Genomic DNA, 12,112 nt, shown 5'->3' with positions numbered 1-12,112 from the left:
TTAACTGTTTTTGTCAAATGTAGCTATATTTCTACTAGTATATTAGAATTTGCTGAATGCTTCAAATAATTTCTCCTTTTTATACCATGTTTTATAGTGACCCTAGTTCATTATAGGAAAAGAATAAACCTTATTAACTATAAATATGCTAAATACCTGTATAATAATTGAGGTATCTGACCAGCGTTAACATCTGTACCATTATTTGATTTCTTTGAACTCTTAAATTGGAAAACAACCCTAAGAAGAGAAAAAATAACAATGATACCAAAACCTACATAGTTCAGGATTTATTGAAGGAAATAAGTAATTTAACAACCATGTTTTCAAATCTTATGTTAATGATAGATTAATTCTTTAAGGAAAAAAAATTCAAATAAAAAGATATTGCTCTGAATTTAGTTCTAATTCTGAATAGGGTAATCAGTAGAATGAAGGAATTGAACCTAATCGGGAACTACTAGCCAAGTAGCTGTGCTGCCTCCTTCTTAGCCCCTCCAGCTCTACTTTAACCAGAGCGGTACGCTTTTAACAAAATATTTCAACTTACAAACAGTTTAAAATCTGCTCAGCTAGATACTTTGTGAGCGTCAGCTTCAAAACGCTATGATATTTCAAGGGTTAAATGAACTGCATGCGGGAACCGTACAGCTCAGCACTGAAGCAGTCTCCACAGTTCCAACATGTAGACTTACAGCAAGTTTAAAAGGTACACACAGCAGGAGCTTTTCTAAGCATTCTACTTGAACATTCGGCGATGTGGAATTCACTTCGTAAATTTGTCTGTTCTTTTATTGGTCAGCTCTGTTATGAGTTGAACAAAACTATCTGAAATATACTATTATATAACTTTACCCATTTCAAACAGTTTATGCTCAAGAATAATAAAAAATAAATTGAATTTCTTGTATAAATGATGCTCCTTTCAAACACGTGAATCAGAGTAGCGAGTATAAAGAAGTTTGGTATTAGAGTCAAGAGGCTTAGGACCAGATTTTGTTTGGCCACATAGTAACTATGGAATTTGAAGCAAAACCATTTCACCTTTTGTCTCTCTATTCCTCTGAGTGTAAAATGGGGCTAATAATTGCTTCATGAAGTTGTTGAGGGCATCAAATGAGATAATATATATGAAAGTATTTCATAAACTGAAAAGCACTCTATACATGAAATTTAAACAGTAAATTTCCCCAACATTTTATTAAAACTATACCATTTTATACTGCTGAAGCTTTGCAATTTAAAAATTGTTTTCATAAGCACTGTCAAATTTTATAGCAACTACATATTTTTTTTTTATGGTTTCTAGACTCCTCACTATCCTTGTCACAATAAGCTTTTAAACAATGTAATACCCAAAATACATACAAATACTGCCTGATAAAGGGCAAAAAACTGCAGTCCGACTATCTCCCTGTTCTGTCTAGACTTTAATTTGGTATGAGATTATATAAATTTAATTTTTAGCAATCACATTATGGTCTAGCCTTACTAAAATTTGTCCTACTAATAGACCTCTGAACTTTCTAAACAACATTCCACTAACAAATTGAGAGTTTTTTAAGTAACACTTAAATATTTTGCTTACCCATCATCTGTGGTAATAGAAGCTTGTCCATGAGATCCACAGTCACTGCTGGGTCCTGACACTCGAGCCCATGCTACATACCACCATCCAGCTTGCAGGAGAACTGGTTCATCAAACATCATTGCATATTTTTCTCTGAAAGTAAATTTAGTGAGTCAAAGACAATGCCTTTGTACTTATTTTAAAATAAATGTTACATATTTATTTTAAAAAATCCTTTATAAACAAAACATGAAATTCACTGTATTCTAAAATTCTAGTCAAATGATGTTAAAACCCCTCTAACTGAAAAAGCCAACACAAGAACATAAATAATAGTTACTTGTGTTATGGTGATGGCATTACATTTTATCCTCCTCCCTTTTGAATTATAAAACTTGCTTAAATGCTATAAAACTTTCAGATTAAAATAAGACCAAAAATTTTTAAATTGTTGTTTTTAAAAAAAAAAACATGCCAGTTTTGTTGGAAAATGAAATTTTTAATTTTAGTTTTCAAGTTCATTTATTCGACTAAAGTGTTTGAGAGGCAGCGTGTTAAGAAAACGGCCCTGGAGTCAGATGGCTGATTCAAGGCCTGGACTTGTGACTTGCTAGCTTCCTGACCTTAGGCAAGTTAAGGCATCCTCTCTGTAACTCAGTTCCTTCATCTGAAAATAGGGACAGAAATAATGTCTAGCTCTTTGGGTCCTTCTGAGGATTGAGTTAATTCAGATAAAGTGTTTGGAATTCCATCTGTCACACAATGACTACATGACAAAAGTTCACTAAATTAGAAAGAGAGAAAAGAAATGTATATAAATAAAGCATCTGATAAAGACATACACAAGTTACAAAGTTCTAAGTAACAGAGTAGAAGGAATGTGTATTGATTGTAACTGGGATAGAAGAATAAAGAGGAAAGAGAAGAATGTCGTGAATGGATCTGCAGAGTTATGAAAGTACAAAGTAGGATCTGAAAATGGCAAGGTGTCAGATTAAAGCATCAAACAGATCTATAAGAGTATCAGGTGAAAAGTTAAAAGATGCTGTGAAAGATTATGGAAGTCCCTTAATGCCGGCTTTCGGATTCTGGGCTTTGTTAGTAGTCAAACGAAGACAATCTAGATTCTCTATATATTATATTTTTGACTCATTATCATATGCTCAGAAATAAATGCTGAATGACAATGGCATATTAAGGTTTTGTTAAAAATAAATCAATCCTTTAACTTTCCTGAAACTTCTCTAATCTTTGTCTGTCTATAACATAAAAAATTACTAAAAAAGTATCTCCTGATATTAGTTAATGCCTAAAGTAAAGAAAGTCGAAGATTTTTTTAGGTTTACTCTTTTGTTCTCAAAAGAATTTATCTGTGAAAAGCAAACTCAATGCCTTACTACCATTTCCAGAAGAATATAAATTTTAACTAATGAATATTACACAGGTTTTCTTAACATAGTTCTCTTCTCATTTGAAAGTCCAGTGTACTATATTATTAAGCTCAGTTTATTTTTCTCATCATAACATTCCTTGATTCAAATCACTAGCCTGTCATAACACAGTGCTGAGATAATTCTTAGGATTACAAGGAGAGGACAGATAAAATCTAAGTCTCTTCTTACTTAATGAACTTCATAAATAAACATCCTGATTCTGGTAACCTAAGAGGTTCAGTAGAACCGGCCACCTCCCCAGGTGTGTAATAATCAAGTCTACACAAAAGGCATGGTGTTAAAGAGTATACAGGTGATCTGAATGGTGGCCCACCATGACTATCTGGCAATGCATACACAATGCTACAGGAAGAAAGTGATTGTATCACACCACTAGAACACTAACATATTAGGTGTTTTCTAACTGATATATGAAAATAAAAATGCACAAAATACATGTACATAGTATTTCCATCTTATCTTCAATATAGAAATAGCCAATTTATCTCGTGAAATACAAATATGAAAGATATTAGTTTTAATGCAGCACTGTTAAAAGTAATACATTATCTAATATATAATTTAGTTTCTCAAGTGTCTGATCACAGTAGAGTATTTAAAACTTCTTTTTAAAGTTATATTTATTGATTCATAATAAAATTTTCACACTAAGAATGTAGGGATTACACTGAATAATAAAGAAATCTTTACCTAGCAGCACAGTCATAAGCCAACACATCAGTCTCTGCAAGAAGGTCTCCATCAGTTTCATGATCTCCTCCATCAGGACCCAACTCAAACAGCTGGGGAAAGGAGAAAAACATATTGTGCCCAACTGTTCAGTCATGTAAATCTGCTGAATAATATGTTTATAATTTAGTGGGTATCTGATAAATGCTGGACACTAGAGAATGTAAAAAAATCAGAGCACCTGCTTTTTTAATGTTATTAAGCAAAATATATTAGCATATATATTTAAATCAAGAAACACACACGATATCTAATGGTCTATATTAATCTCAGTTTTCCTTCTTTACATATTTATCGATTTACATCAAGTGCTCCAAGAGGGTCTGTGCTAAACGGAAACACCTGAGGGAGGCGAGGGGCTTCGACCAAAGCATTTACCTAAGTGAAGTAGAATCTTGCTTCAACACTTACTAGTTGTGAGATCCTAGGGCCCAGTCTCCTCATCTATAAAAAAGATGTGCCTATTTCATGGTAATTGTGAGAATTAAATGAAATATTACTGCGGAACACTTGGAAAACACCCAGCAAAAAAGGGTAGAAAAATGCTAGCTAGAGAGAGGAATAACAGATGACAAAGATGTTTAAAAAATAGGTTAAAAAAAATAGTTCAAAATAATATGGCATTGAAAAAGAAGATGAAGAGTATGAAAAAAAATGGTTGTAAAAGTGAAGGATCACACAGTCTGCGTAAAGGAAAAAAGAGAAGATGTTAAAATGGAAAAGGTTATGAAATTAAGTGCAAATAAAGGAAAATTATGAGGAAATCATCTTTTTTAAAAAACGGACTAATATTTTTAAAAATCCCTTATTTCTCCGTAGGATTAGCGGGTGAACTATAAAAGGGGCAGGTAAAACACCAAGAAGGGAAAGAGGCATTAAAATTTACTTGACAATTACTGTGCTTCTTGTCTCAATGTGTAGCTATGTGCTAATGATCTTAAATTGATCTCCAGCTCAGATCTTATTTTCCACAGTCACTGGATTCCCCCAGTAGCTCAATCCCACTAGCTCTAAAAGTGACTCATTTCTCTCGCCTCCTGCCTGCTCTGTCTGATTAATATTTGACACTATCATTCACCTAATCATTCAGATAAAAGACCTGGAAAAATCCTTTTATCCGTATCTCTCTACCATCACTATTATCCTATTGCTGGAACCAAAGCTTGTCAATGCACCCACATTCACTGCTACTAGCTGGAATAGTTCAATAACAACTGATTTGTCTTATCTCCATTCTCTCCTTGCTCTAACCCAAATTCTACAAAGTTGAGGGGCTTTTTGTTTTTAATGTTTTAAAATGAATATCTGATCAGAATGCTTTCTGAATCTAAAACTATTTAATAGTTTTTCATTTCCTTTTTTTTGCAGCAAGATATAAAGGTCCTTAGTGATTTGCCCGTAACCTGGCTCCCTTGCTTACATTTAACAAATATGCTGTGTACTAGGCACAGTTCTAAGAACTGGGCGTACAGGGGTGAATGATGCAAACAAGCAAACAAAAATGCAAACTCCTGGGAGTAAGTTTGTGATAAAGGAGAGGATTTACAGTTTTAAATAGACTCACCAAGGAGTCAAGAACTGAAAACGAACCACATAGTAAGTGTGGACCACACAGGGACTGAAGTGAAGAGCTGTGGTGAGAGGGAACAAATGGCAAAGGCAAAGGTCCTGAGGTGTGACTACGCCCCTGGCACGTTTAAGGAACAAAAGCCAGAGGTATGGCTGGGCTCCTGTGCGGCAACTTGCACAACACGAGGTGAGAACAGTGACTGCAGTCAGTTCTGACGGTGTTTTGTAAGCTCACGTAAAGGCTTCGGCTTTTATTCTAATACAGGAAGACACTATGGGAATCTGACCAGAGGAGTGGCATCCTCTGGTGCGTATTTAGGAAAATTACTCTGCTGTCTTGAGAAAAGAATGAAGGAAGTAAAGACAGAAACAGGACACAATCTGGGAGGCTACTGTAATAAGTCCAGTGAGAATGACTGTGGTGTGGACTGACTTGCTACCAGGGGCAGTTTTTAGAAGTAGTCAGATCCTGGCTTTGTTTTCAAAGTACAGCCAATATCTGCTGCTGTGGGATATGAAATAAAGAGAGAAATCAGGGATGACTCCAAGATTTTGGGCCTGAGAGACTGGAAGAACTGAAGTTAACTATACTGAGTCAGTTAACTAGGATGGGGAGGAACGGGAGAACAGCAGGTTTAGAGAGATCGACAGAAACCTAGTTTCGAATGTGTTATATCTGAAACGCCTATTAGCTATCCAAGAGGAGATGCAAAGTAGGTAGTTGTATATATGACTTTGGAGGTCTATAAGTTTGAGAGTTACCAGAGAAAAAATACTTAAAGTCATAAGGCTGGATCACTATTGGGGTAAGTACACTTTAAAAAGATGTCCAAGACTGTGTTCTAGCACTCCAACACTTATAGGTAAGGAAGATGATGAACAACCATCAGGAGACTAAGAAAAGCAGTCAGTGGAACAGGCGTAAAATGAAGAGCTTGATTGGATTAAATCTCATTGAGTGTTAATAAAGATGAGGGCTGACACTTGACCACTGGTTTTAGTAATAAAGAAGTCATTGGTGTCTTTTACAAGAGAAGTTTCAGCTGAGTGACTTGAACCTCATTAGAATGGGTTCAAGAAGGAATGGGAAGAAAGGGAATGCAAACAAAAGTATAGAAAGCTAAGAATATGCATGGGAGATCAGCTAGGTGGTTAGTCCAAGCAAGTAGCTTTGCCTAGGGCAGTGATGGAAGAGCCCCTTTAGGGGGAAGAAAGAGATGGAGGAGGAGCTACCAAGAAAGACAGCTAGGTTTCCGGCTTAGGTAACAAGCATATGGTGGTTATACTATTCAAGAGAGGGATCAGTGGAAGACACAACCAGATCCTGGAGGATGAGTATGACTTTAGCTGTGATAGAAAGACTGACAACTGGTGTGCCTTTAAAACATTTACACAGAAATGGGTCAAAGAAAAAGTCTTAGCTGGAGATATAAATTTGGGCATCATGAAATGTTGATGGCTACTGAAACTCTGGACTTAGAAGAGAATGCATAGGAGAAAATAGTGAAAAAGAGGTCTAGAGTTGGTCCTAGAAGAACTCTCACATTGAGTGGCCAGGTCGAAGAAGACAAATCTACAAAGGAAACAGAGGAAACAACCAGAGATATGAAAACAAACCAAAAAAATAAAGAAGAGGCTTACTACTAGAAATAAATGTATACCTTAAAGACGTGAAGAAAGAAAAATAAAGATGCCTATTGAATAACTAAATACAAAGGTAAGGTCATTTCCAGGGAATGAGAAGAGTAAAGCACGATTTGGAATTTGAAAAAGAAAAATAAGGCCAATATAAAAACAACATATATAGAATAATTCTATATCTACTAAAGATTAAGGTCCACTATGATTTTCAATATTATTAAACAAAACAAAACAAAAAAACCCTCTCAGGGCCGGGAACAAAATATATCTTAATGACTTTGCTTCTCTTATCTTAATTTTGAATCAAGACATCCTAAAATAACCATTTCAAAGCAAGTGCTTTGAAGTGAGCCAAAACTAAAACTGTTTTTCTTATTATTGACATATATGTTACAGGTATCCTTAATTATTATTTCATCCCTATTTTTTATATAATTCCAGTAACTTTAAATTTTTACTTTCTTCGTTTTTATACTACCTGAATATTTTAGCACATGTATTCTAAATATAACCAGAAACGAGGAACTGTTTTTTGACATTTGTCAGTCTGGCTGGAACTCTTTGTGTAGTGTCCTCAAAAACCATCATCATTATAAGTGAGTTTTATCATGTTAATATGATTTTTAGATATTACTGAGAGAACTGAGAAAATATTTCCTGAACAGATAGCATTTAATTGAGAATTTTTTTATGATGCCTGCTATCAAAATTAAGGTACAAACTATAGTTTTCTCTTTTACTTTAAGAGCGAAATCAGATAATTTGAGAAGTAGAATATTCAAGCTGTTAACAAATTTTCAAAGAATGAGCATACACTTTGCTTAGAGTGATTGTCAGCCTGCTTTCTGAGATGAACCAGCATGGCGAACTTATGATGCTTGATCACTGAGTTTGGAACTAGCCTGTACACTCACTCTACCTCTCACTTCAGCCCTGGTCCCCACCCTTAGCGTGATCATATCTTATTTACAAAGTATTTGGCATTAAAAATGCTAAAATCTTTGAAAGCTACATCAAAGCAGCAAGACAATTATTTCTCCTGTCATTTTTAGGCTACAAAAAAGTAGACACATGAAAAGTAGACCACTAGTTCAACACAAAGGACTGAGATTGACTGCTGAAGTCCTTTCGGTCTAAAATTATTGAAAAATCATTTTCCATTTATTTGCTCCTTTCTTACTTAACTTTTGATTTTTAATAAGTTAATGACTTAATATTACTGTATTAAATTTTAGCAATGTTTCCTCAAGTCCTTTTTTTTTAAAAAAGGATTTATTATTATTATTATTTATGCCTACAGCACCTGGTCTTCCTGGGTGGTCTCCCACCCAAGTACTAACCAAGCCAGATCCTGCTTAGCTTCCAAGATCAGACATCGGGCTTATTCAGGGCAGCATGGCCATAGACTGTGGCTCCACTGGGGCATAAACCCAGGACTTTCTGTGTGTAAAGCAGACATGCCAACCGCTACACTATGGAACCACATCCCTCAAGTCTTTTTTTAAAAGGAAGCATTGTGTAAAGTAATAAACAAAGTCGAAACCAACATTTTCAAACAAAATGGGCAATAACGTCGATAAAGTGCTTACCTTAATTTTAGCAGTATATTCTCCTCTACCTCCAAACAGTCCAAGACCACCAAGTAAAATATCAGTGTCAGCACTAAAACGTATAGCTTCTACTGAATGAGCAGAGTAACCCCAGCCCCCTCCATGACCTAAAAAAAAACCCAAATGATAATCTGATTTAGAATATTCATATGTATTTCAGTTAGAAGATAATATTTCCTAAATGTTAGTATACATACTTTCAAATCTGTTCACTACACTATAATCTTCTTTGGAATAAACCTTCATTACGGCTTGAGTCTCCTCCTCTGTACTTGCAACACCCATTTTCAAATCTTGCATAGTTGCCAAGGTATCCAGACAACCTGGAAAAAAACCAAGAACTTAAACTCCTTGAAATTAAAATTTCTCATAATACTGATGATATGAGATGTTGTAGAGGGAATGTGCTCAACAAATATATTCTGCACTTTAAACATTTCATAGACAAATACAACCAAATAGAACTCTGGGTAATTATCATAGGTGAACATATACTATATGACAATATTTTTCACAAAACTGTATCTCTGAAGTTGGAATCATTTAATCTTTGAGTCCTTACAAGGGTCTTCCTTTAATGAAACTCTCTGAATTACTTTAGTTTGATTCTTAAAGTACTACTTGAGGAAGACACAATAGCCTGAGATAACCTTAAGCTGATGCTAGTTTTGGATGTTTCTAATGGTTACCAGATGAAATTTGTGAAAAAAGAAATAATTAGTTATGCTCTAGTAATTATGTTTAATAATATGATTGGAAATTCTACATAAACATAAGGTTTATTTTAAGGTTTATTTTAAAGGCAATAAAATAAGTAGTTATGTGAATTGGTATAAATTTCCAGCAACAGAATATATATATAAAAAAATGTATTTTAAAGGCAATAAAATAAGTAGTTATGTGAATTGGTATAAATTTCCAGCAACAGAATATATATATAAAAAAATGTATATCTCAAATTAAATAAAAGTGAAGTGGATATGTTGTGGAAAACTGTGTTATGTAAAAAGAGATAGAAGAAGTATGTATAAAATTCATATAATATTTTATAGAATTTATTTTAAAATAAAGTATACAAACTAAATGTTATAATTACACATTTGAATATTCAATCTACATCTTTAAAGTTCATATAGTTGAGTTAAGCAAAAACATTATCTTTAAAGAGCAACCTATTTGGAAAATTATATTCAAGGCTGCTTCATATTTGGGTATTTATGAATCTTTCGTGATGTTGGTAAAAGTCTGATGTATTATTTTCTCTAGGATAAATCTCTTAGAGGATTTAACTTATTTTGCAACTAGCAGATTACTGTTTACCAAATATGACAGAATATATACAAATTTAAATATTCTTAAAACATATTCAGCACACATTGATGAAAATTAGCTATAACTGTCTAATCACCAAATAGCAGCGCTACCTAGGATGTGCAAAGCTGCATGAGATCGGGTGGTGAGAGCCCTTGATCCCGTCGGTAATGCAAGTTCGGGGCTTAGAATGCTGCATCTGGACTGCATGTCTGTTGCAGAAGGAAGTCTGGCATCAGCAACCACCGCATTGTAACACCACAGTTCTCTAGTATTTGGTCGAAACCTTTCAAGAAAGAGGATAATTACATTGCCTCAATACATGGTGTCATTAAAAAAATTTTCAAAGCTATAATTGATGATACAAAGAGAATAACTTGGCCAGCTTAAACAGGACACAATGTAGCTCATTATTTTCCATATCCGAACAAAACATATAAATAACTTAGGTTACTTATAAGTAAAATAATTTAACAAAATAGTAATATAGATCACAATAGATCATGAATAACAGCATCAATATGCTTAACAATCTGATGTTTACACATAGGTATGAAGCTTATGTACAACAAAAATTCCATTTAAAAAGTTTAAAGACAAAGGACAGCTCAAAATAAAATCTGTGAAACATACATATGAGGAAAAATAACAATATCCACAATGTATAAGAGCTCTTGCAAGCCAGTAAGAGACAATCCAATACCAAAGTGGGCAGGAGACACAGAATGCTGTTCTTAGAAAGGAAGCAATAAAGGTAAAGCATCAATAAAAACTATAAGGAGCCCACAATGCCATCCTGTCATAATCTCATTCTTTATGTCTTTCATAACAAGAATCTCAAAAAGCTGTCTCTACTTCTTTTCTTCTTTTATTCTATTAATTCTTTTTGGAAAAACCGTGCTTAATATAAAGTACATACAAAAAAATAGGAACAAAATATTTTCAAAATAAGGTATAGAAAATAAAGGCACAATGTACACTAATAGAGAGAACATTATCTTTTAAGTACCTGCTGTCTCTCTCTCTACTCAATTCCTTTCCTTTTCCTTTCAAAAGTCACAATTATCTTGAATTTTTAAGCTATCATTCTCTTGCTTTATCTATGACTTTTCATGTTTGCACCAAGATAGTATATTACTTAAGCTTCATGTTTTTAACTGTATACGAATAGGATGCGTACTTTATGCATTCTTCTATGGCTTGCTTTCTTCGAACAATAGACTATTCCTCAAATGTATTTATACTGTGGCATTTGGCTGTAAATTCATTCATTTCAATTTGTAGAATATTAGCTCATGTGAATTTATTACAACTATTTGTCTATTCTATTATTGATAGCAAAAAAAAAAAAAGAAAACCACTCAATTTTCCATTACAAAAAAAATGCTGCTGTTGATGATTTTATATAAAGCTCCTAAAGCACAACAGGTATAAGATTATACAGGAAGAATAAGTTCTCATTTTCACAGCTAGTATATCTACATAGAAAACACTGATCCAATTGAAAATTTGATTCATGTTAAGATGTACCTGGCATTTTAGATTAGTTTAGAAATAATGGTCTTCTCAATTAATGGAGTTTGATAATCCAAATTTACTAAATATAAAAGCACTTAAATCCAGCGATCCCACTTCTGTGTATATACTCAAAAGAACTGAAAAGCAGGATCTTGAAGACAAATTTGCACACCCATGTTGATAGCAGCATTATTCTCAATAGCCAAGAGGTGGAAGCAACACAAACATCCACGAATGGGCGAATGGATAAACTGAATGTGGTAAACACAGAGTGGAATATTATTCAAACTTTAAAAGGACGGAAATCCTGTCACAGGCTACAATGTGGATGAACCTTGAGGACATTATACTTTAAGTGAAATAAGTCAGTTATGAAAAGACAAATACTGTATGATTTTACTTATATGAGCTATATATCTACAGTAGTCAAATTCATAAAAACAGAAAGTAGAATGATGATTGCCAAGGGCTGGAGGGAGGGAGGAATGGGAAACTGTTCTTCAGACATAAAGTTTCAGTTTTACGAGATGAAAATCTTCTTGAGATACATTGTACAACAACTGAATATATTTTACATTACTAAACTATATGCTTAAAAATGTTAAGATGACAAATTTCATGTTATGTTTTTACCACAATTTAGGAATTTTAAATTATTTTTTTTAAAAACACTTAATACTTGGCAGAATAAGTTCTATGAAAGTAGATGC

General features: G+C 33.7%; 1 protein-coding gene across 12 annotated transcripts in view; it reads right to left on the bottom strand.

Moving 5' to 3' along the window:
- The window catches only part of MYCBP2 (MYC binding protein 2), a 232,740-nt gene that overhangs the window by 124,253 nt on the left and 96,375 nt on the right, over positions 1-12,112 (bottom strand). For 11 of the 12 annotated variants that reach the window (XM_016149329.2, XM_016149321.2, XM_016149322.2 and 8 more), the window contains 6 exons: positions 9,998-10,170; positions 8,771-8,896; positions 8,553-8,680; positions 3,715-3,806; positions 1,589-1,723; positions 157-240 (listed from right to left, as the gene is read on the bottom strand). In XM_016149329.2, coding sequence (XP_016004815.1) covers positions 157-240; positions 1,589-1,723; positions 3,715-3,806; positions 8,553-8,680; positions 8,771-8,896; positions 9,998-10,170 — 738 coding nt within the window. The remainder of the gene's footprint in view (positions 1-156; positions 241-1,588; positions 1,724-3,714; positions 3,807-8,552; positions 8,681-8,770; positions 8,897-9,997; positions 10,171-12,112) is intronic. The other variant, XM_016149325.2, reaches the window with a different exon arrangement.

The sequence above is a fragment of the Rousettus aegyptiacus genome, unplaced genomic scaffold, assembly GCF_014176215.1.
Source record: "Rousettus aegyptiacus isolate mRouAeg1 unplaced genomic scaffold, mRouAeg1.p scaffold_m13_p_11, whole genome shotgun sequence".
NCBI lineage: Eukaryota > Metazoa > Chordata > Mammalia > Chiroptera > Pteropodidae > Rousettus > Rousettus aegyptiacus.
This window is presented reverse-complemented; position numbering and strand designations above follow the sequence as displayed.